This window comes from Trichinella spiralis (assembly GCF_000181795.1).
Source record: "Trichinella spiralis strain ISS 195 chromosome Unknown Scfld4, whole genome shotgun sequence".
NCBI lineage: Eukaryota > Metazoa > Nematoda > Enoplea > Trichinellida > Trichinellidae > Trichinella > Trichinella spiralis.
This window is the reverse complement of record NW_003526943.1, coordinates 9,686,233-9,708,735: the sequence shown is the minus strand read 5'-3', so window position 1 is coordinate 9,708,735 and position 22,503 is coordinate 9,686,233. Positions and strand designations below refer to the sequence as shown.

The 22,503-nt window shown below is 30.9% G+C and overlaps 7 protein-coding genes and 2 non-coding genes across 9 annotated transcripts; 4 read left to right on the top strand and 5 right to left on the bottom strand.

The window, feature by feature from the left end:
- Positions 1 to 36: 36 nt before the first annotated feature.
- On the top strand, positions 37 to 1,201 carry Tsp_02421 (putative transmembrane protein 11). The gene is made up of 2 exons (XM_003378159.1): positions 37 to 175; positions 831 to 1,201. The coding sequence occupies exons 1-2, from the start codon at positions 37 to 39 to the stop codon at positions 1,199 to 1,201; spliced, it is 510 nt and encodes a 169-aa protein (XP_003378207.1).
- A 1,418-nt stretch (positions 1,202 to 2,619) lies between these two features.
- On the top strand, positions 2,620 to 3,223 carry Tsp_02422 (conserved hypothetical protein). Its single transcript, XM_003378158.1, has 2 exons — positions 2,620 to 2,811; positions 2,984 to 3,223. The coding sequence occupies exons 1-2, from the start codon at positions 2,620 to 2,622 to the stop codon at positions 3,221 to 3,223; spliced, it is 432 nt and encodes a 143-aa protein (XP_003378206.1).
- Positions 3,224 to 3,704: 481 nt separating this feature from the next.
- On the bottom strand, positions 3,705 to 4,807 carry Tsp_02423 (THO complex subunit 4). The gene is made up of 4 exons (XM_003378157.1): positions 4,607 to 4,807; positions 4,268 to 4,511; positions 3,849 to 3,912; positions 3,705 to 3,792 (listed from the first exon to the last, which is right to left on the bottom strand). The coding sequence occupies exons 1-4, from the start codon at positions 4,805 to 4,807 to the stop codon at positions 3,705 to 3,707; spliced, it is 597 nt and encodes a 198-aa protein (XP_003378205.1).
- Positions 4,808 to 6,292: 1,485 nt separating this feature from the next.
- Tsp_02424 (ubiquitin carboxyl- hydrolase 7) lies at positions 6,293 to 12,123 on the bottom strand. The gene is made up of 22 exons (XM_003378156.1): positions 12,105 to 12,123; positions 11,704 to 11,807; positions 11,071 to 11,163; positions 10,572 to 10,692; positions 9,803 to 9,995; positions 9,518 to 9,671; positions 9,280 to 9,424; positions 9,131 to 9,200; positions 9,020 to 9,080; positions 8,819 to 8,959; positions 8,644 to 8,745; positions 8,420 to 8,525; positions 8,256 to 8,348; positions 8,120 to 8,187; positions 7,906 to 8,066; positions 7,678 to 7,845; positions 7,465 to 7,579; positions 7,214 to 7,392; positions 6,981 to 7,146; positions 6,785 to 6,904; positions 6,627 to 6,723; positions 6,293 to 6,390 (listed from the first exon to the last, which is right to left on the bottom strand). The coding sequence occupies exons 1-22, from the start codon at positions 12,121 to 12,123 to the stop codon at positions 6,293 to 6,295; spliced, it is 2,574 nt and encodes an 857-aa protein (XP_003378204.1).
- A 2,018-nt stretch (positions 12,124 to 14,141) lies between these two features.
- Positions 14,142 to 14,240, bottom strand: Tsp_02425. Its single transcript has one exon. It is a non-coding gene; the product is annotated as a tRNA-Ile (tRNA).
- Positions 14,241 to 15,036: 796 nt separating this feature from the next.
- Positions 15,037 to 17,306, bottom strand: Tsp_02426 (conserved hypothetical protein). The gene is made up of 8 exons (XM_003378155.1): positions 17,291 to 17,306; positions 16,961 to 16,992; positions 16,274 to 16,364; positions 16,183 to 16,253; positions 16,095 to 16,161; positions 15,965 to 16,045; positions 15,822 to 15,942; positions 15,037 to 15,058 (listed from the first exon to the last, which is right to left on the bottom strand). The coding sequence occupies exons 1-8, from the start codon at positions 17,304 to 17,306 to the stop codon at positions 15,037 to 15,039; spliced, it is 501 nt and encodes a 166-aa protein (XP_003378203.1).
- A 290-nt stretch (positions 17,307 to 17,596) lies between these two features.
- Positions 17,597 to 20,091, top strand: Tsp_02427 (hypothetical protein). Its single transcript, XM_003378154.1, has 12 exons — positions 17,597 to 17,633; positions 18,101 to 18,159; positions 18,207 to 18,290; positions 18,346 to 18,481; positions 18,604 to 18,611; positions 18,671 to 18,789; positions 18,882 to 18,975; positions 19,038 to 19,174; positions 19,228 to 19,395; positions 19,491 to 19,596; positions 19,683 to 19,854; positions 20,048 to 20,091. The coding sequence occupies exons 1-12, from the start codon at positions 17,597 to 17,599 to the stop codon at positions 20,089 to 20,091; spliced, it is 1,164 nt and encodes a 387-aa protein (XP_003378202.1).
- Positions 20,092 to 20,679: 588 nt separating this feature from the next.
- Positions 20,680 to 20,761, bottom strand: Tsp_02428. The gene has a single exon. It is a non-coding gene; the product is annotated as a tRNA-Ser (tRNA).
- A 541-nt stretch (positions 20,762 to 21,302) lies between these two features.
- Positions 21,303 to 21,659, top strand: Tsp_02429 (hypothetical protein). The gene has a single exon (XM_003378153.1). It carries the CDS (start codon positions 21,303 to 21,305, stop codon positions 21,657 to 21,659), a length of 357 nt encoding a protein of 118 aa, XP_003378201.1.
- The last annotated feature ends 844 nt before the right edge of the window (positions 21,660 to 22,503 follow it).

Below are 22,503 nucleotides of genomic sequence, written 5' to 3'. Positions count from 1 at the left end.
TTTGAATTAATTTTCTGAAATTACTATTCAGTTTAGATGTCTCTGCCACAGGAGCATAGCGACGTTGTGGTTATTGATGACGCATATTTACGAGAAAACGGTTACGCGGTTGCTGAGCTTGAAAAAGCTTTGATGGAGAAGTGTTCGTACATTGTCATTGAACCTACTGTATTGGGTAAGCTGATGGAAACTTTTTCCAAGTCTGATACTGGATGCTGTTGAACAGTTAATGGTTTTAAGAGATTACCGTCTGTTTTTTTCTATAATTGAAAGCATTGAAAATTGCTTATAAATGTGTTCAGTATATTGATTAGAAGTAATACTATTATTATATTGCTTTTAAATCTGGATCTGCTGCAGCTTACAGATAATTTAAAGATTACCTAAACAATAAATACTTCAAAAAGTATTTAGTAATATAATGAATAATTAAATTTCTTGCTTGATTGTGGACTATTTTGGAATAAATGCTGCGTTGCGTTCAACTTTACAGAAATTATAAAGTAAAATACAATAACACTATTTGAATATATGTTTAGTAACTGCCAGTGGCAGTTAATTTGGATATTTCTGTCAGTTTTGTTATTTGATTAAATTACAGAAGTTTTCTTTTTCTTGAAATAAAGTTGCATGGCTGTTTCTTACCTTGTACACTTCCTCTTACATGTGCATTATAATGTTGTTGGCAGAGTTTATTAAAAAAATTCAGTGCAGTTCAGTAGTTTGGAAATATTGTGATATTTTCAAAATTATATTCCTTTTTTGTTTTATATTCTACTGTTTTTTATATTTGTTTATTTCTATTTCTCAAAACTTTTTTTCTACTTCAGCTAACCAAGCGAAATGTAGCATATCGATAGGAAATTTCTTACATCGTACTGCCGTCCTGTTAGGCAGTGCAACAGTGATTATTGTATGTTATTTTCCTAACCTGCCCATCGTTTGGGGAACAACCTGTGGAACGTCGGTTGTATCATGCGCCTTGTACTGGTGTGGTTGGTCAAGAGATCCATGTTCACATTATCAAGTTGAAACGGATAAACAGAAATTGGAAGAGATGTGGAGAAAAAATTCATTGAGCTTTCTGATTAATCCGGTTGTTTTGCGTTATCAGAACGATCGTCCCCGCAGAACTTTTCAAATGCTTATCGTTGTTGCCTCAACGACATTTGTTGTCTTAAAATGTTTCAAGGTGCTTTGATTGAATATCTCTTAACGGTGCACACTTTCTCCACATTACATAAATTTACTGCAATACTTGCGTCTCATTCGAATATGCTAATTATTTACTTTATTACAAAGATCTGATTATTTTGTAATTTTTTTCTTTGTAAATTCACAACATATTTATTAAAATTATGCTACTTTTTAGTTGAAACGTTTGTGAAACTATAATTCAAGCAAAACAAACAATTTCACAAATGCTGAACATAATTAAAGATAATATTTCATAAAAGTAATAAAATGGTTGTCTTTGAAAATAGATTTACGTGTAATAAATTCATAAAAAGCAGAAAAAAACCGATTACCATTAGAAGCAGATTAATCACTGCCTTATTTGAAAAGCACTGAATCGCATCGAGATGAAATCACATCAAAAGCAGTTGTAATGATTTTTCAAACATGTTGATGCATTGATATAATTACAACATGCTGTCATATTAATAGACTTTCGTTATTAATATTTTCGCTGTTACTAGCTTATTTTACAGTACTTTTTCTGATTCTATTAAGCTTTAGTCAGCTAATTTCGTGTTAATTCCACACATGCGCCCCCAGCCTAGAGTACATCATTAAGTGAAAATTCCAGATAGATCCTTCTTCTTTTATGGCACAATATTATTGAACATTCATTTTATGAATTTATTTTTTGTACTTCACGAAACTTTTATTCTAGGTTAATTAGATGTTACATTTCGAGAGAGATGCATCCTCTTTCATGTAAATTTTATTGTAAATTGTAAAATTTATTGATTTTTAGAGAGATACTTAAATAAAACTGAAGCTAAAATCAGATATTCATTGCCCGAAAATAAATTTTAGCAGAAACAACAATGAAATTCTAAACCAACTGGGCACTTTTCGTGAAGCAAGAACTGTTTGATCAATCTTGCGTCATTTTTAAATGCTTTTTTAAGGAAATGCAATTTATTCAATCCTTATAATTAAAATGTTTATTCAAATTTATTGGTTTATAAAACATGTTCTATCAGTTTTTGTGTTGCTCAAATAGTGTACCCGAAGTTGATCATGTGACGAATATTTTTAAAATTTATGAAGTAGACCAATATTTAAAAAATTTGAGATGCTGAATTTTCGTTTTTATCTTTATTGCATATTATACAGTATCATTTCAAATTTTATTTATTTGTACTTGACCATTTTATATTATTTTACCCTGCTAATATTTTATTTCAACTCAAATTATTTTATCAGACTTGTCATTTTCTTAAAATTAAATTTAATTAAAATTTTTGAGCATACTTTTACTGAAATTTTTCCAATTAATTTTTTTAAAATTTAATCATCATATTTTGTTTACTGTACTCTATTTCTGAAACCTGCATTTCAATAATATATAATCACTCATTCTGAAGGGTTGTATAAAACGGTGATAGTATGTATTTAACAAAACTAAATTCCGGCGATGAGGGTGAAACGGAAGCTGAAAGCATTGTGTATGATGATTCCGAATCTTCCGAACAAAAACCGTTAGAAGAAGAAACGTGCGAAAACAACGAAGCTCCAGAAAAACGCATGGGATTTATTTCAAATGAAAATCTCGAGGAAGAACTGAAAGCTTTAGAAGAGGTGAATTGAAATTTCTTGTTACTAATTCATTACTTATGGACTTAATTAAAAAATTTTGTTTATTTTAAAATTGTGTATTCAACTTTTAATGGATTTTTTAAAATGCATGCTTGTCCATCTATCATTGAAAATAAAAGAATGTTTTGATTGAAAAAAATGATATTACTATTAGGAACAACAGATCGACATTGAAGAATTAAGGAAACGATACTTAAAAAAAGACTGCGAAAAAAACAAAGATCAAGATGTTGCTCGTCGAGAGTTTTTCGTTATTGAATCAGGAAGCGAAACCAAAATGTCAATCATTTCATTGCCATCTTATTTTAAAATTTCTGAAAGTGATGATGATCCAGATTATGAACCAGAAAGCGAAGAAGATGAGCAGCAGTGTTTTAGCGATTGTTTAAAATGACTTTACCTTTTGTCTGCGTGCAAGCGTTTTTTTCATACATGGTTTTATCTGTCTGAGTAAAGCTTGCATACGATTTCAATACAATTAAATATTAAGCACTAATATTGAAGTTACGATCTGATCAGTGTAGTTGTTATAGCGAGAGTGAATGAAAAAAAAATACAGCGCTTCAAATTTATGCAGGCAGATTGTTTATGTAGGTAATATCTACAACTGAAAAATTTTTCAACACTTCAATCGGTTAACAATCATGAAACTTCACTTTTGTATCATTTTAAAAGTAATACAAAATCATATACGTGAAAATTTTACTACAGTAATGCAGGACAATTTAAATAAAATCAGTAGTAGTTTGTAATAAATATCATACTTCTTACGCTAAACATCATATCCCATTTCAATTTAAATTTCATGAGAAAAAAACTTTCAGAAATGAACGAATTCAATCAAACTACAAGCCCAGGACGATGAGTAAAAATTGTCAAAATGCTATTCGTGGACGAACGCTTCGTAAAATTTTTAAATTTGATCTACGGGCTCGAACGCCCGCAGGCGAATATTTCATCTGACTGAAAATAAAACAACTAATAAATAACTAACAGAAATGTTAACAAGAAACAGTTACCCGTTGTTGTTGTTGTTGTTGTTGTCAGGTTCTGTAGCCACTATTTCGATGAATAAAGTCTGCCCTGAAACGTATGCGATTCATTATTTGAAAAAAAATAGTTTTCTTATTTAGTAAAACAGTTGGTTAAATGAAAAAAAAATCAAAACTGACTTCAGCTATTTCTAAGTAACAATATATAAATATAGATAAATCTCAATTAAAAATATACTTTATATAAAACAAACAATAAAAATAAATAATACTTCAAAATATTATTCTATTCTGTAATAAAAATATTTTTTAAAAAATTCAATTGGAAATAAATTACTAATCAACGTTCGCTAGTTAAAAACTTTATAAACTAACTAGTAGTCATTAAAACAACTGTTCATTCATTGCTAACTTCATCTGCAAAAAGCGTCATTATTAAGCTTTACCATCTAAACGTGTTCCATGAAATTGAGTTACTGCTAGCAGAGCAGAGGATTTCTTTTTAAACGTGACAACAGCTATGCCAGGACGAAGCATGCGTGGCACTTTTTGAAGAGATCCAACGGAAGAAAATAATTCGACAAGATCTGCTTTCGTAACCGACATCGCTAAATTGCTCACTACGATGATGCCCAATCGATTAGTGTTGTTTTTAACAGACATCATTGGCGTATCAACCTGCAACGGCAGCTAAACAAGAAACAAACTTGTCTTTCACTTATCATATAAATATTTGGCAAAAACAAACATAAACGGGATAAACAATATTTGCATATGTATTTTACTTGTTGTTCCACTCGACTGCTAGATGTCAGATTGAACAGTCTGCGACGAGAAAACGGCCTAGCCTCCGGTGTAAGAAACATACGTGAACTTGATATTTTCGTTCGAAACATTCGCACCTGGGATCTTGCTTGAATCTTTTTCGATAAAATTTGTGCTCTTCTTATAGCACTAACTCTCCGCTGAAGACGAGGATTTACCATTTTCACTGCAACGTGTTCACACTTGCAAAACTAAAAAATGACGGCTGCTGCAGATTTTCCACAATAAATTTACATCAAACAAACAACAGAAGTTAAAATGATATATTATTCACTTAAATTAAAAATATTCAATGACTTTTAGATTGTTTTTTATTCTAACAACAACTCCCACCCGACTAACCTTATTGAAACTTCACAACACCGATGTTTTCCTTTCAGGCTAATAATCAATTGGCATCTACAGTATCGTAGCACAGACAAAATAAAATAAAGTTTGTTTATAAACACAACATAAAATCAATAATGCACAAAACTTTTAACTATAAATTAAACTTTAAATTTATACAATAAAAAACTTTATTTTTCTTAAATGTGTTTTTTTAATTTTTACTGATCATGTTTTATCAGTTTACATCAAAATTGTACGTTCATTACACAAACATGCCTAATGTTTATTGCACGGACGGTATATTATTTTTATTTTAAGTTTTTTAGTTGTAAATTTAAATATGCCTGGCGAAATAATTAGAAAAAAATTTTTTCATGCCATTCTAGGAGGATTTGATCGCTAGCTACATTTCTCAGTTTTCAGTCTCTTTTGTTTGCATAACATTTCCATCAAGCCTTATTGATTGTAAACAATTGAAATTTAAAACAGTCACGCTACGTAGTAAAATATGAAAAGTAATTAAAAAAACAAAAATAATTTTTTTTCAAATTGTCATCTTTGTTAAATTGATTTAGGTACTTTTATTTCGTGAAAAATATTTTGTGATACAGCGTATACTTGCATATTGTTTCAAAATTACTGTAAGTTGCACTGTAGTTGCAGGGCAGAACTTCACAAAAAAATAATTGTAACACATTTAATCGTGATCGGCATTTAAGAATAGAAAATTTTTAATTTTTACTACCTCATAAACTCTATTACGACTTAATTAAAGTTATAAAACAGTTCATCAATTCTCTAACTGGTAAAACATTCATAAACCCACTACGACGTGAACATAAAAAATGCAATCAATATTCATTTATAAGTAGACCTTTATTTTGATAAATTAAACTACAAATTAATTACATATGTAACGTAAACAGTCCATACATTCTTTCCGAAAAAATAGATACACTGCAAGCAAAAAAAATCGTTCACATTCTCAAAAAAAAACTAAAGAAAACAGGCATCATCACAAGAGCCATGTAGTAATTTCTCTTCTCGACCATTTATAATTGCCAAAAAACGAAATAATGGGTATTATGTCATAAGCGCCTATATTGTATAGTACTTTTCTATCTATAAATATGAATATGTATATATATATATAAAATGGATAAAGTAAGAAATGTCAACTTAATTAAAATAAAGAAAAAGAAAACGGTGCAATAAAGAAAGTGAGAATTTCTACTGCAGCGTTATCGTGCATTATTATTATAGCTGATGTACAAACACACAGAAGCCAAACATATTAAAAACACGACAAAACTGAATTAATTGTGAATAACAATCGCCTTCTCCAACGTATGCATTCCTCGCCCCTTCGCCATCTTATTAACATGATCTAAACCAAGCCATGGTTTGGCGGTAGCTGAAACAAAAAAAAAACAAATTATAAAGAATGCAACTGAAAAAACTTTAAATGAATTAACAAATTAATTTTACAAATGGTATAATAGGTTTCGTGTAATAACACAATTATAAAAGTTGAAGCACTGCTATAGATCTTTTCTGATTTTTAAAATTGTTTCCTTCTTTTACGGTAAATTCGTTGAATTAATTCAATTATTAAACAAAAGTTTACAACAACTGCTGTTGCTGGCATACCTGAAAAATGAGAAGCGGTAAAGTCGGTAAGATTGATGATGAAGTTTTCATTTTCAAAGTAGGTTGTTCGACTCACAGTGCACAATGCAAATTTAAACTGAAACATTTTTTTGAATTAAATTTATAAATTAAAAGAATAAATTAAACCCAAGTTTTACCTTCTCAAATTCTTTATCTGAAACTTCAAGTATCCGTTGAATACGCTGTTTGACACTGCCAAACGGTTCGCCATTCTTCACTTTTAAGTAAAATGGCGTACCAAACGTTTGATAGCAATCCTACAACAAATGTGAAAAGGAAAATACACATTAACAGATCATTTCCACAAAAAGATATTTCATAATGAATGCATACTTTATAAAAATGAGCCACTGGCAATAAAAATTCTGATTTTGGATCAACCACCACTTGATCTGGCGGAATCTCTTCAACACGAACAATATGATTGAAACCCATCTGCTCCAAAACCATATCAGGCTGTACGGTACAAACAATGCGACAACTATTGATCTGCAGCAACCTGCATGTTGAAAATAGAAAATCAAATTTATTAAAACAAAAAATTCTAAAAAATTCACTGAGTTTACCGCAAGCGTTTTGAGCTGCCCTCAGAAAACTGAATACCAGCAGAAACTTCGTTCAGCAAATCCTGAACTGTGCCATATTTGGACGGATATACAATCATTTCTTCCACTCTCAATTTCATGTCCATATACTGGATGCGGACTTGAAAACGCAACTCTAGTTCATCAATTCGTAACGGCATCTGAGTGAAATTATTCACAAAATAATTTTCAAAATTCTAATTAATTCCCACTGAAAACTCTTCCTCTCTCACCCTTTGAAAATATAACCTGTATCGACGAACTCGATTGCGAGTTGTAATGTTTAATATATCTTTCAATTTCGACGTCAAACTGAAACGCACAGCCAACCCGTTTGAATCCTTGTATCTGAAGAAAAAAAGAGAATTTTTTTTAAAATAATAATTAATCAAAATTATAATATGTAAACATATGTTGCATAGAAATAATCGAATCAACTGACTTACACGGAAGTTCGACTAAACTGTATTTTAAATGGATCGTAACCAATGCGTCGCCCGACAACAGTAGCCAAATCGATGTAGCTCCACTCGAACGATGCTTGAATCACAAGATTTTCCACACAATCCAACTGTTTATCAATAAATTCCAACTCAACTCGATTTTGCAGTTCACTGAAACAATATTTATTTATTTATTTATTCAAATAGCCACCTTCAAATTGCTTCACTCACATATAGTAAGATCGCACTTCTGCAAGCTTGAAACCACGTTGCGCTTTCATCAAATCCACAGATTGATAAACTAAAATGAGTCCATCGACAAAATCTGCACAAGCTTTTTGCACAGATTCGGCCGTCTTGTCAAGCAGTTCCAAATCGCCATATTTGTCTTCCTGGCAACAAAATAATTAGTAAACAGAAAAAAAACACATGCTAAAATTCTTACTTCATAAATATCAATATCGGTATCTGGTGGTAAATTCACTCTTGCACACATTTCGGGTATCATATCAGCTGCAAAATGCAAAATGTACACTTGAACACACAAAACAAAAATCATTCTTCACGGGATCTCTGCTTACTGAGAGAAATGTCAATGGATACTATCATATGCCCACAGTAGATCAACGTCTGCGAAATGGGATCGTAGTACTTTAAAAACAAAAGTACATCGTCTAAAGTTGAACGAATATGAATAAGAAAAAAAAATTAATAAAGTGTGATCAACGAATAAATATAAACTCACCGGAATGACGGTAGGACGGCAATTCCAATTCACCATGAAGATAATCATAAACTTCCATATACAGTGCAATTTCCAGATCGCCACCAGAAGACAATCGATCAATCTGCTGAAAAATAGACACATTTAACAATATATGAAAAAATGATTGTATAAATTTAATTATCCATTTTCTACGGCTGTATTTAATGAAATTCAATAAAAAGAAAACAACAAACAATATTTACAGTTAAACCGTCAAGATTCGGTACAGTCGTAGGACGTAATCCTCCTGCGCTATCGTTGTTGGAAATTGGCCACAGTCGAAATTGAACTAGAGGAGTCAATTGCTGAAAGCAGAATAATAAAAATTTTCACATAATCTCGTATAAACAATTTTTACAACGGTAAATGTAAAATTACATATTCTCTTGCCATATAAGCGTAAACGTCGGAAAAAGTCATCGTGCGGCGGACGCGAAATTTACGACAAACTCGTTCCGCTTGTTCAGTATTGATCAGGTCGGGTCCTTGGTGACCCTCGAAATCATCATCAGAGAGTACCTGAATAAATGCGATATATATGCAAAATTGTTTCAACAAAAATAGCAAATAAATTTTTACAAAAACAGTGCAAAACAGGTGCGCTTCACTTTTCTCCTTCTTTCTCAATGCTTCCACATCTCTGAAACGATATTTGAAAAAATAAATATGCAAAAATTCATCCGTTCATACCGTTCCCGTTGAAGACGAGCACGCAACTGAACTGGTATATCAACTTCATCAACTGAGCACAATATTTCATCTACAATCGCATTATTTCAAAATCGATCAGTTGATCAAACTTGGCCTTTTCATCAATGGAGGAACATTTCCATTCTTACCCATTACTGAATCCCTAATATATGCCAACATGTATGCGTTAGTGCAATGTCGATGAGCGGATTCGGAATCATTCCCGCCATAATTCTGCTCAATCGCTTCAGATTTTGAGCATCGAGAAACAACGTCGTCATCAAATTTACACCACTGGAATTGCAAAAAAGAACGAAAAAAAGGCAAATTAATAAGCATAACCAATAAGATTTGTTGGATCAATCAAAAAGCAAAACTCCTGCCTACCCTGCCATTTCCTTTCGGATTGATGTAAACTACATAATGGCCGCCGTGAAAATCACCCGAATGGACTAGCACTGCATGCAATGTATACTTTGCTGGGGTAGATTCTTTCGATTCAAGAAATTCATCCAAATCAAGTTTTTCAGGAAATTCAAATCTAAATCAAAGGCAAACAAAAAAAAATGAAATTTTCTATCAGTATAGTTCTGGTTATTTAAAAAATTACACATAATTCACATTTCAACATCATTTCAATTAAAAATAATAACAGCAAAAATAAAAACTCACCGATCATTGATTTTTAAATTCTGATCATTCAATGGATCATACTGGACGCGCATCAACTGCAAATGCAAAACGGGGGGAAATTTGATAAAAACAACACCTTTTGTCGCCTCCTGTAAACCATAATCGCCCGCATCGTATTTATTATCCCCTTCGAGCGTCTCCACTGCCACGTAATCTTTGAAAGATTCGTAAACTGAAAAACAAACAAACATTGATAATTTTTCTCTTTCGTACAGTAATAAATAAATGCTTGAAATTTAATCTCTCATACTGTTTGCTTTTCCCTTCACGTTCAGCTGAATATCATAAAACGCCTCTTCTCGATTCGATTCAAACGGTACCTTCTTGCATCGTACATATGACTTGAACAAAAAAACAGGAATAAATACAATTTTGAATTGAAGAAATTAAAATTAAACAATAACTGCAAATAGTTGTGTCTGCAGAATACTGATCTGATTGATATACGTTACCTTCATTTTGCCCTCAAATAATTGCGGAATGACACCGTTCACTGGTGTATCTTTCATTTTGCTTTCCAGATTGTCCAACAACTTCAAAAGAAAACAGTATTAATTAAGCACGTCAACAATATATTTATTTAACAAAGCAAAATAAATAAAACAACAAATGGAACTCACCACTCTGCAGAGTTCCTGAACGTCGTGCTGCAAAAATGAATCGAACGCATCCCAGCTGCAAAGAAAAAACATTTTCAATAATCATATTTTTTAATTGAAAAAAATATATATATATTACCCAAACGAACGAGTCAATTTCTTCGTTCCGACCGGCTTGTCGGAAAATTGCAGCTCGTAAAATACGCGCTGCATAGCCAACGCGACGCTCTTATGAGGATCGTCTTGTTCAGTTGAAATCTGATATACTGCCTTTAAAACAAAATTTAATTAATGATAATTCAAATTAAAAAGAAAATGACAAACCTTTCGTAATTTATTTGTAAAAAACAAAGTTTGCAACAGTGAATTCATGTAACATGTAGCCCCTTGGTTTTTCAAACCGATATAGCCGGTATGTTTCTTGCTGTCCCACCTAATAAAACAAATATCTTTGTTGAATAAAAAAGTAAAACAGAAAATTTTCCCTCTTCTTGTAATTATTACTGGACTCCGTGAGGTGCATCTGCAACCAAGTGCACTTCGAGTATAAGCGTGTCATCTTTGAGATAACCATGTTCAGGTTCCATAACATCCTGAATATCATAATTAAATTAAAGAAAATTATTATTCAAAAAATTTAAACCTTACCTCCCAACGCAAAAAACAACTATAACCCCAATCATTCTCTTTGGGATAAAAGACATGCGAGATCGTCTTTTCGCAGTCGTTACCACCTTCTTTCTGGGATTTTAAACGCAAAGTTGCGCTAGCATAACAAGACCAAGATCTATGAACAGTGCAAAATTGCCAATGATGCGCAAAACAATAAGCGGCATGCTGTCGCTACTTACGGACAATCTGAATCGCTATTGCATTGCAAAAAATAACCCAAAGAACGTTGATTTCTTCCTATTTCACGGGGTATAGCCATTATTTTCCTTGAAAAAAGCAAAAATCGTAAAAAATCATTAAACTCAACATAACTGCAACTGCAAAACACTTACCAAGGCAATCCACGGACGTATATTGGATCACTAAGAACTTGACCTTTCACTTGACTAAAGTCTTGTATTTGCAAACGAAGTGTTCCTTCAGCCTTGTAATCGTCGTCGTCATCATCTTCTTCGTCTTGCTTTTTCACTTCCACTTTGTCAGTACTAATGCCGTTGCTTTTGTTGTTGTTGTTGTTGTTCTCCGTTACTGCTACTGTATTTTCTTCTAATCAAACAATTGCTTTTGTTTCAATTGTAATGCAAAAAAAATTATTTTATATTTACCAACATCCATTGGTTCAGAGAGCTCAGTGACCTTTACAGGATATGGATCCTCGACAGGTCTCGCCGACTTCATCAAAGGACCGTTCTGTAAAAGCACACTATCATTTACTGAAAGTTAATTCAATAGCAGTGTCCAAATTCTAAATACTGAAATTCAAAATTGCAATTCTCATATTCTTCTATTTCGCACTGAGAGAATTAAAATAAAATACTAAAAACAGTACTGCATAACTATATCAAATATTAAATAAGTCTTTTGAAAAATATTACGCAATACTTTTACTGAATATTATCAACAAACAATTTGACTACGCGTTCAATAAATATAAATTATTGAAAACGTCAAAACGTTTTCGTGTATTATTATACTAAAAAAAGTGCCATCTAATGAAAATCAGTACTCACTAACTGAAACCTTATACATTTCAAACACTGAAAACTATACACAGAATTGAAACAATGCTGAACAAAATTTCAAAAAAGGAAATTTTTTTTAGCTAAACTCAAAAATCCACTACAAATGTCTCAACATCAGCACAATATAAACAATCAAATGAAAATAACTAACAATCTTTGATAACAACATGCAACTTTCTTAAAAGCAGAAATATTTACATTGCGTTTTGAACGCAAAAAATTCAGCTTCAACCATTTTTAGAACTAAATAATGTTAATGTAAAATTCAAATGCAAAAATGTTTAAATAGTTACCAAAAAACAAACATTAATATAGTATGCAAAAAAATATTTGACATTTCCATTCTCAAATGTAAAACGTTACTTTAAAAGTTTAAACAATTCTTAATAAAAAAAAATTGCAGCCTTATCAAAATTACAATCTCTGCAATCAGAAATAGAAAAATAGAACGTATCACCTGGTCTGCATACGATTAAACAAAAAACAGCGCCCCTGATCATTGGACTATTTAAAGTAAACTGACTTCAAATGAAAGAAAATGTAAAAACTTCACAAACGGTAGCATCTTTTCACGGTATCATAAAGCATTAATGTGCAAAAAATTATATGACAATTTTGAAACATTTAAATGAAAATTAAGCCCATAATATATGAAAATTAAAATATTTTAAAATGTCCAAAATGAAACAAAACAGTATTTAAACTAATTACAATCTATAATAAATGCAAATTACAAGATATTTTTAATAAATATTGACACCTGTAGCCCAGAATGATGATTAATGGAAAAGCAATGAAACAATGCACACAAAAAACCTGGCCATATTCTATTGTGTTTCCATCAGCTCGGCGCTAAAAAACGGTATACACACCTTTTGCTTGCTGACTACACGACCTATTGCTGAGAGTCCTTATCATGCACAAAAAATGAAACGTAAAAAGTTTTCGTAGCGCCTCAGCGATACAGAGCAAAAAAACAGTAAGAACAATGACAAGAAGGTTTGTTGTACACAAATAAAAAGCAATGTTTATATTATTTACAAAAAATCATCTATATTTTCATCCTAAAAATATAAAAAACCTAATGATATAATTTTTTAAAAATGTCTATTTCATTCGTTTATATTTTTATAGCAAAAATGAATTGTTTAAACAAGACATTTGCCAAATTCTAATCATACTGTAATGTTTTATAAAGCAATTGTGAACAATATTCAAAAACAAAAAAATAGCATTAAAGTATGAATTATGAATATAATAATTTTTTAACAAAATTTAATATAAAATTTTAAAAAGAAATATTAATTTTTAATGCAAAAACTTGCACATCAAAATTATATGGTTTGTGAGCGTATGCATTAAATTATGAACAGCTGGCATGTATTTCAATGTTTAAAGTTTAAAGTTTATAAAGTTACTTTTGCATATTATTTCTTAAAACCAATGTAGTCCATTAATGAAATATTTAATACAAAAATAAAATAATAAGAACTAAAAAATGAGTCGAGCACAGAAATATTGGCTTTTACTTTTATTTTGCCTGCCTAATTTGTTTTGAAGACAATATGTTTCTTATTCAGTATTTTGCAAATATCATATTTTTTTTCTATTTCACGCAAATGAATTAACATTCCATAAAAAATTATATAGCATATGTACAATGGAAGTATTCCTCATTTGTTTTGGAAATTTATTAAATAATGCACTATGTTTTGTGATGAGGAGAATGATATTGAAATCACGAAGCAGAGATGCAAATTAACTTATATCTGAGTGAGAACATTTTTTCGAAATTCAACATAATGATCTTTGTGAGCATTTTCCTCCAAACAATATTTATTACTGGAAGAACTAAAAGCATTATGAACTAAGTGGACGGATAGCTGATGCTGTTCTGAGAATTAAAAGATGTGAATATTTTAAATAATTACTGCACTAGATTATAATTGAAGTGAAAAACGTCGGTAAGTATATTCTTCATAACTGTATTTAAATTTAACAAGAAAATGTGTAGATATAAAGTAATGCCCCAGGTGAGGATCGAACTCACAACCTTCGCATATCGCTAGCAGATCAAGCACTGCCTTATAAGTACGACGCGCTAACCGATTGCGCCACTGGGGCTGCGGTCAAAATGCTGAAACAATGTTTATAAAACAATTCCTAGGAATCCTTTTTATACTCCTATTTTTTCATTTCTATTTTAACATTACTATTATATTATTACTGTTTGTTATAATTTCCACTATGAATTTTCTGCTTATAATTTTAAGAATAAAAATTCTTTTCATTTCTTTTCATATATAAAATATTTGGTTAAATTAATTGGAAGTAAAACATTTAAATCAATGTAAATTTTTTTAATTAAAATTTTTATATCTTAATTTGGTTTTTATATCGTCGATAGCAACTTAGTTGAGTAAACAAAACGGATATATATATACATATTAAAATATAATTATATGCACAATTTGTGAAAAAAATTAAAAAGACAAATCATTTTTCCATGCTGGATTAAAAATAATTTTTACAATAACATTTATTTAAGTTTCATGTTATCAGTATAAGCATTCCAACGTTGTATTCTCACCATCAAATCAGATATTTTATGCTTAAACATTACGCATCATCAAGTTTCGTGTTAAATTTATAGATGCATAATAAAGTATTAAATAGTGTAGATAGTATTAAAAGTATTAAATAGTGTTCATTCACTATACATCTTCTGATAGAACAAAGATAATGTGGTATTAATTAAAAGTTTGAAAAAATAGTTGCATAATGTAATATATTTTTTGGGGCAATTTGCAGAGAGCAGTTTTTTGACTATTGGCTGTTTCGGCTGCTATTGAGGTTTCCTAATTACCAAAAACATTCATGCCAGGGTGTCTTAGCACGCTGTTTATAAAATATGTTAAACTTAATGCAAACGTGCAATTAAACTAAATAAAATTAAATAATAAATATTTTACATTTTTTGCGGAAAATTTGATGTTTTATAATGTCATTTTCTCCTTAGTAAAAATTTATTTTGTCCTTGTGATGATTTTCTGAAAGTCTCCATCCTGTTTGTGACAAATTTATGATAAAAATAATCTGTATTATAATTAAATGTATTAATTGTATCATTTTATTACATTTAGCTTTTGAAATAATTTTTATTATGCAATTACATTCTCTAAATTTATTTCTTTCAAACCCAATTGAATGGTTACTTCGATAAAAATTTCCCTTAAATAATATCTTTAGAAAAGAAAAACGAATGATGCACTGGTCCCTCCCATAATCTAACTTATACCAGAGCAGTATTTGACCACTACGTTTTTCAACGATAGTTATACTGCCATGATTGGAAACTTAACTTTCCTACTTTAATTTTATTGTCAAATCAGAAATTGCATTACCTACTAATTTTTTCACAAATATATGGTAACTGGTGTTTAGTGTTTGGCTTAGTGGTAAAAAAGGTGACGATGACTTTTATAAATTTCTGCTAAATCTCATTTTTTCCTAAAATTTTGCTGAAAAAAGATTTTATGGCGAGTAACCATCAAAATCTTAAACAACGAACTAACAGAATAAACAATAAAATGCACTTTCACAATTATCTATACTTCTATGACCTCCGTTTTCACTTCATCCGAACCTTATTGACAAATTACGGGACGCTGATTATGAAAATAATTCGAAAGATAACTTACTTACATACGAAGCTGCAAATTACAGGACTGAGACGGTGAAGTTATTTGATGAAGCAGCGAGCAGCGCACTTTGCAATAAGACAAATACGAAGAGGAATAATGGAAGACAGATGCTGATGCTTGACCTGCACCAACCAATTATATAACCTGACCTCTTCCCCACTAACAGCTCAAGCACACAGTAATTATTTTCCCATTGTGTATTGCTTTGCGTTCCAGCAGATTTCTCTACAGATAATTGTTATGATGAATTTTCGCTGCGCAAATAATAGTATACCACAAAAGACATGACAATGAGGCACTGCTGGCAAAAATCTGCTTGCTCTTGCCATGCGTGAATGGCACTTTTATTAATCAGATATAACCAAGATAATAACACAGAATACATTCAATGCAATGCTTGGTTGATGAATGCTAACCTTCTGAGTACGCCCACCTTTACATATTATTACTAACCATTATTCATGCACAGAAAAATAAATGGTTTTGAATTATGAGATCTCTGCTCCATATTTTTCTGGTAAAATATTTCCGAAAACAGATATTTCTGTATATATTTTAATAAAAATGTATGTATTTTAAATATGTTGTATAATAATAATAATGTTATATGTATATATTTTAATAAAAAAATTATTCGCTTATTTCTATAAAAACGAAATATTAAAGAAATTTGAGGAAACCTACACACTGCTAAAATTTGAACATCATCTTCAGCAAAATCTGAACAAATCATCAGAAGGAAACATTTCGCATTATAACAAAATATACAAAGTAGATCAACAAATAAGCATTACTTGATTGCCAGAAAGCATTTTTTCAAGATGTCGTGATTTATCTGACAAAAATGATATACAAGTACAATAATTTTTTCGTCATAAAAATTATCAAAAGTGCATCGACATTAACAGTTAACTTTAATTCCTCAATGTTGGATGGTAAATCAGCAATAATCACAGTGCAAATGATGAAAATAATAAAAAAGCAAAAGCAGCTCCAAGCTTCTGAAATATGATCACCTGACTAATTGGACTTGGAGAACAATCTACCTATGCTAATTACGCTCTCTTACTACTATTTAAAATGTGCATGTTGCGATAAATTAAGTAATATTATTTATTAAATATTTTATATTCAAAATACCTTGCATGTCAGCAAGTATACTGTATGAGATTCTTCACAGATAAATAAAATTATAAAGTATATTTTAGTTAGCTGCTAAAAAAGCAAGTGACATTTGAAAATAACTATTAGGTAAGGATGAGTGCACATCTGTGCATATTTTCTTATATACAGTGTACTATATTGAAAAATAAAGCCCGTACTTAATCTTGCTTGACCATTAGTTGCATACGCAAGAATCAAGAATTCAGTCTACTGCTATACAAAAAGCGAAACAGAATAAGAATACACTAATTATGTAAAAGTTAGTGTTAACAGATAGTAGTCTAAATGGTTATGAATTTAAAATACTGACTGCGGCGTACATAATATTTAGACATTTGTACACAGGGAAGCAGTGCTTGCTATCGAAAAGTAGTAACAGTATTAGTAAAAAAAGCGTTTCACTTGCCTTCTAGAAAATGATCAGTAGCGAGAACCTTTTCGTAAGAAGAAGAAATTTCTACAGTTAAAAGTATTATTTTATGAAAAATTTTTTTAGCATTTCATAAACAATTGTAATTAACTTATTTTCTCTAACTGTAAATATTCATCTTATTCACTGTTAAATTGTAAAACTGCAACAAAATATTTTCTGTTTTTTTGATAGATTTTATTATGAATGTAATCATACAATTGAAATATGCAATTCCCCGTTTATTGTAACACTTTTTATTTCAGTTTTTTATTCATCAATTCATACTTGATTAATGTTTTCTTTTCAAAATTTTTGCAAGAAATGTTTTGCGGTGTTTTTTATAGCGTTTTTGTAGATCCGCATAAAGTTGTATAATTTGAAGCAGTTTTTAAAATTCAAATGGAAAAGCTATTAAATTTGCGATAAACGAATTTTGCAGCATTAATTTTTCTTTTGGTTATTATAACCAAAATTAAAAATATGGAATTTCTTTACGTATCGATGGTTTAACTATGAAATATGTTAACTTTGTTCATATTCAAAGCAAAACAAAATTAGTTTATAATATAAAATGTTATAGTATATTTTAACTTATATGAATTTTGATTTGTAATGTAGACTTTTGACATTTTAATGTTTTCAATAAATGTTATTCAGTAAAGCTTTTCCTCACGCAGTACCTATTATTTATTCTTAAATTTCAGTATTGGTTTTTATGGATGATGCTAGTGAAGACACATTTATTTTTGGTTTGGATTTTCAGGTGAGTTAATTGGTAATCATAACCATGTGCTTGTGTTTACTTTACAGGCAAGAAGTTTAGCTACTTTAATAAACGACGAAGAAAAATCTATTTTTATTGCCGGAACGCAGTCGCTGAAAAACGAAAATCAAGTTATTATTAAAAGTAGTTACAAATTAATGAAACTGATGATTTTTGGAATTTTAGATATACTATTTTGCATATGACGAGAATTCGGATCAAAAATTATTTAAGCAGACCTTTCCACACGACGCTGGTGAAATTTGGTATCTTGCTGGTTGTCCTATTCAAGGAGATGTTTTTGCTTCATCTTATATGACAAGTATTTAGGTTTTACTTCTTAGCTTTTTTATTAGTCAGTCAGTGTAAATTATTTAAAATTTGTACGAAATCAGTTGGTGTCAGTTCATTTTGCTGTTATGTTTTTTTTTCAATTTTTTATAGATCTTCGTGTATAGATGTATTTGTTGCAATGAATAATGTGAAAATTTTTGTTTAATGCTTAATAGAGAATTGCAAGCCTAAATGTTCAATTTGGAGGCTGAAATCATTGCAGGGAAGCACAACGGAAACGCTTCAATTAAATGAAACCGCGACAATAGACGTGGAAGGACATCGATATGTACCCAGGTTATACTTTATATTTTCTGTCTAATTTTTTAAGCATAAGTTAATTAATTCGAACTGTTAATTTGAATTTTATTTACAGTATTAAAATTTAGATTTTTGTGGAAGCCATTTTCAGCATCTGAAGCTTGCATTTTGATCGGGAGCCACTTGATTTTTGTAGATCTGAAGAATGGCATGGAACAGTTTGTATTATTTTTACGAGCATTCATTGATTGTGATTGTATAAGAAAAATTAATTCCACTTTTAGAATAAAAGAAAGGTAACTGTTAATGAAGATTCTCAGAATCCGTTGACTGTCGCAAAGTGGGATCCTCATCATGATAGTTGCTGTTTAACGCTGGCACAAGGGACGGCAATTTTCGGTTGGGATAGTCGAAGCAACAAGTATTTCGCTTTTCTTGATGACTTTAATTTGAAAAATGACAACTTTATTTTAGGCAGACATATTTGATCGAAGATGCCCATTCACTCTGCATTCGAGATTTAGACTTCAATCCTAATCGACCATATTATTTGATGACTGGTGCTAATGATGGTTTTATTCATTTTTGGGACATCCGAAAGACGAAAGAAAGAATAGCAAGATTTGCTCATCATTCTCACTGGTAACTGAAATGAAATAAATTAATTTATATCATTGCATTAGAAAGTAGTAGCATTGTTATAATGAAATAAATCATCAAATATTTTTTAAATTCAGGGTATGCTCAGTCCGATTTAATCCAGTGCACGATCAATTATTCTTAAGCAGTAGTACTGACTCAAAAGTTGTACTTTGGTGTGCTGCATCTTTTAGTTCCGAATCGGTGGATTTATCATTCAATAATGACATGGAAGATTCAAATATCTCTAAGTAATGTTTGCATTTATTTAAAATTACAATTATATGCAGAAGTTAATTTCTAGCATTCCTGATGGACCTTTGCGGGAATATGACGATCACGAAGAATCAGTATATTGTTGTGAATGGTCGGCTTGCGATCCGTGGGTATTTGCGTCACTTTCTTACGATGGGCGTATCGTAATAAAGCGTGTACCGCGCGATTTGAAATATACCATTTTGCGTTTGTATTCTGACAACTGATTATTATTTCAGATGTCTTTTTTAAATCAAGAGACATTTTCATGTATCATAATAACGAATTATTGTATTTTCATTCGAAGAATAGAATTTATTAAAATGAAAAAAAATTGGTAACATTTATGTCTTTTATTTTTTAAATTCGTACATAATTTATTTATTATAATGTTTATCAGACAATGTTTCATATGATGTAATTTTGTTTTCGAATTACGATTAAATATACCTATTATTGTTACATGTTGAAATTTTAAATACCTCTGAAAAATATTCATATAGCCGCAATATATTTCATTTATCTGTTAATCTTTTTTTACTTTGCTAACATTAACAATTTCATTACTGATATTGATGTCTTCGACTTCGGTCTCACGGTAGCAGTAGCTTTTAATTGAGCTAAAATTTCAGGAAACTTTTATTCTGACAAGTGAGATGAAATTATTATTGCATTCTACGCTTGCATTAACTTTTAATTTGCATAAAAATGTTCTCTGCGCAAAGCTGTTTACATTGAAAATATCGACTGAGAAAAAGCAGAAAGATCACTTTATAAAATGGTAGCAAAAATAATTCAGTTCACATATTTTAAAATTTACATAAGTTCATAATCAAGGATAAATTAAAATTATGTTCAAATTATGCAATCACTGATAGAATTTGAAACACATTCTTACAATAATACGTCTGGAAAATAAAACAACTAATCAAATGAAATATGCAATAAATAAATTTTATATGATTTGTTTGAAAATTAATATTATAGAACTTTAGCATGCAATTTTGCCAAAACGAAAAGATTGAAAATTTTCGCTGCGAGCAGGATTTGAACCTACGCGGGAATATCCCATTGGATTTCAAGTCCAACGCCTTAACCACTCGGCCATCGCAGCTACACGAGTGAGGGTTTCTTTATAGTATATGTAAAATCGTCATTTTAAATACTGTTGAATTTAAAAATTTTTTGATTATTAATGTTATTTGCATAAATAACCCAGAAAGTAGTTAAAATAAAACCTATGTATTATTCAAAAATACTTAAAGTTTAAATTATTTCATGCAGAACAATCCAATGAAAGTATGAAAATATTTTAATATAAATAGAAATAAGCATTTAAATAATTAAAAAGGATCCGCATGCATTTAATCAGAAATAGTCATCATTTTCATTCTTGATAGGTAAATAATTATACATGATTTTGAATGCAATTATTTTATGTATTATAAGCATTTACTTTACAACAACCCTTGCTATACGGCGGCGTTGCTCATTGCAGATCCGGCTGAGGTAGACGCGGAGCTGCGGCAATAGAACCTCCCATCCCGCCCAGTTCAAAGACGCCGCCGGCGAGGACCGCGGGTGGCTTCTGGCGACAGACCTTCATGACCCGACACGTCGGTACCTAATTAGCCATTGTTCGGCCATTGTTTAACATGCGTTCGGTCATTGATCCGAGGGCATGCCGGTCGCTGATGATCCGTTGGGGCAGCGGATCAAAGCCCCCGCGTAACGAGCCGCTGATTTACAGATGGGCCGCAAGCCGGGGGACTGTCAGCAAGACAATAGGGGATCAAATTTCAGTTGACCCACTACGTTGCCCCCCTGCGGCGAAAGCCTTCTACATATTGGAGCGGCGAAGAGCGAGAGCGCTAACCGACGTGCGGACGAGTTGCACGAGTAAAAGCGTGTTCCGAGGATGTCGACGAGGAGACGTGACCCAGCGAGCGAGAACGAACAAGCACATAGAAACGGCGGACGAACTGGCGCGGCCCCAGAGGCAGATCCGCTAGCCCCACCCGGCGGGTCGTTACAACTTAAAAAATGACATAAAATCTAAACAATAAAGTTTATCACTCTTTGATATCCTTAAAACTTAGTATGACTTTTAAACCTTAATCTCTTAAATACCGGATACGCGTATACTCAATATTTTTGCTTTTCCAATTTGGAAGTAATTCATTTTTTAATTTATCAAATTTTCCATGTTACTACTGTGCTAAATACATTAAATTCTACAAGTTAAACGGTTTTGTATTTCTAAACAATAAACTTTTTTAATGGAAACTGTGAGTCATAACTAATCCGTTAGATTAGATGATGGTAGACTGCACTGCCAGTACAACCTGATATTCAAGAGCTGTGACTTCAAAGTCAATCGAAAACGCCTAATCATCTCATTAAACAAACAAGCAAGAAAAAATTTATTAAACAACTAGAACGTAGTTTGACAATTTAATGCTAACACAAATGAACAAGTACACGCGCACACCATTCAAAATCACAGTCCTGACGTCAGTTGACACCTAACTGATATTCTTCCATTTTATCTCTCGCTAAGTTGGGGCATGTTTACCATTTACACACATACGCCACTTTGAGAACCTTTTCTTCATTCTGTATAATAGACATAGTAAAGCTTCTAGTAGTTTTAAACAAAAAAATGCCCTCATTTAGGGAAATTGCTGTTATTCTGTACCAAATGATTTTCAGGTTATTAAAATATGCTGAAATAATTAAATTTTGAGTATTTCAACGTAGAATTAATATTTAAATTATTTTAACATTATTATTATATAAAAAATCCCGTGAAAACATTGCTAATTTAATTTTAATTTTCCATCCGTTAAAATTTCA

Coding starts and splice junctions, on each gene's coding strand:
- Tsp_02427 (XM_003378154.1), top strand. CDS start 17,597: ATGAATGTAATCATACAATTGAAATATGCAATTCCCC. Junction 17,634..18,100: donor ATTGAAATATGCAATTCCCC/GTTTATTGTAAC, acceptor CTTAAATTTCAG/TATTGGTTTTTATGGATGAT. Junction 19,175..19,227: donor TGGGATAGTCGAAGCAACAA/GTATTTCGCTTT, acceptor ACTTTATTTTAG/GCAGACATATTTGATCGAAG.
- Tsp_02423 (XM_003378157.1), bottom strand. CDS start 4,807: ATGGTAAATCCTCGTCTTCAGCGGAGAGTTAGTGCTATAAGAAGAGCA. Junction 4,512..4,606: donor GCAGTCGAGTGGAACAACAA/GTAAAATACATA, acceptor TTTCTTGTTTAG/CTGCCGTTGCAGGTTGATAC. Junction 3,793..3,848: donor AACAACAACAACAACAACGG/GTAACTGTTTCT, acceptor TTTTATTTTCAG/TCAGATGAAATATTCGCCTG.
- Tsp_02424 (XM_003378156.1), bottom strand. Junction 10,693..11,070: donor GTTGTTTTTTGCGTTGGGAG/GTAAGGTTTAAA, acceptor TTTGTTTTAAAG/GCAGTATATCAGATTTCAAC. Junction 7,147..7,213: donor GGCAGCTCAAAACGCTTGCG/GTAAACTCAGTG, acceptor TTCAACATGCAG/GTTGCTGCAGATCAATAGTT.
- Tsp_02426 (XM_003378155.1), bottom strand. Junction 16,046..16,094: donor TCATTGTCATGTCTTTTGTG/GTATACTATTAT, acceptor AATTATCTGTAG/AGAAATCTGCTGGAACGCAA. Junction 15,059..15,821: donor TGTAATTTGCAGCTTCGTAT/GTAAGTAAGTTA, acceptor AATTTTATTTAG/TTTAATTGCACGTTTGCATT.
- Tsp_02421 (XM_003378159.1), top strand. CDS start 37: ATGTCTCTGCCACAGGAGCATAGCGACGTTGTGGTTATTGATGACGCA. Junction 176..830: donor CATTGAACCTACTGTATTGG/GTAAGCTGATGG, acceptor TTTCTACTTCAG/CTAACCAAGCGAAATGTAGC.
- Tsp_02422 (XM_003378158.1), top strand. CDS start 2,620: ATGTATTTAACAAAACTAAATTCCGGCGATGAGGGTGAAACGGAAGCT. Junction 2,812..2,983: donor AACTGAAAGCTTTAGAAGAG/GTGAATTGAAAT, acceptor TATTACTATTAG/GAACAACAGATCGACATTGA.
- Tsp_02429 (XM_003378153.1), top strand. CDS start 21,303: ATGCGTTCGGTCATTGATCCGAGGGCATGCCGGTCGCTGATGATCCGT.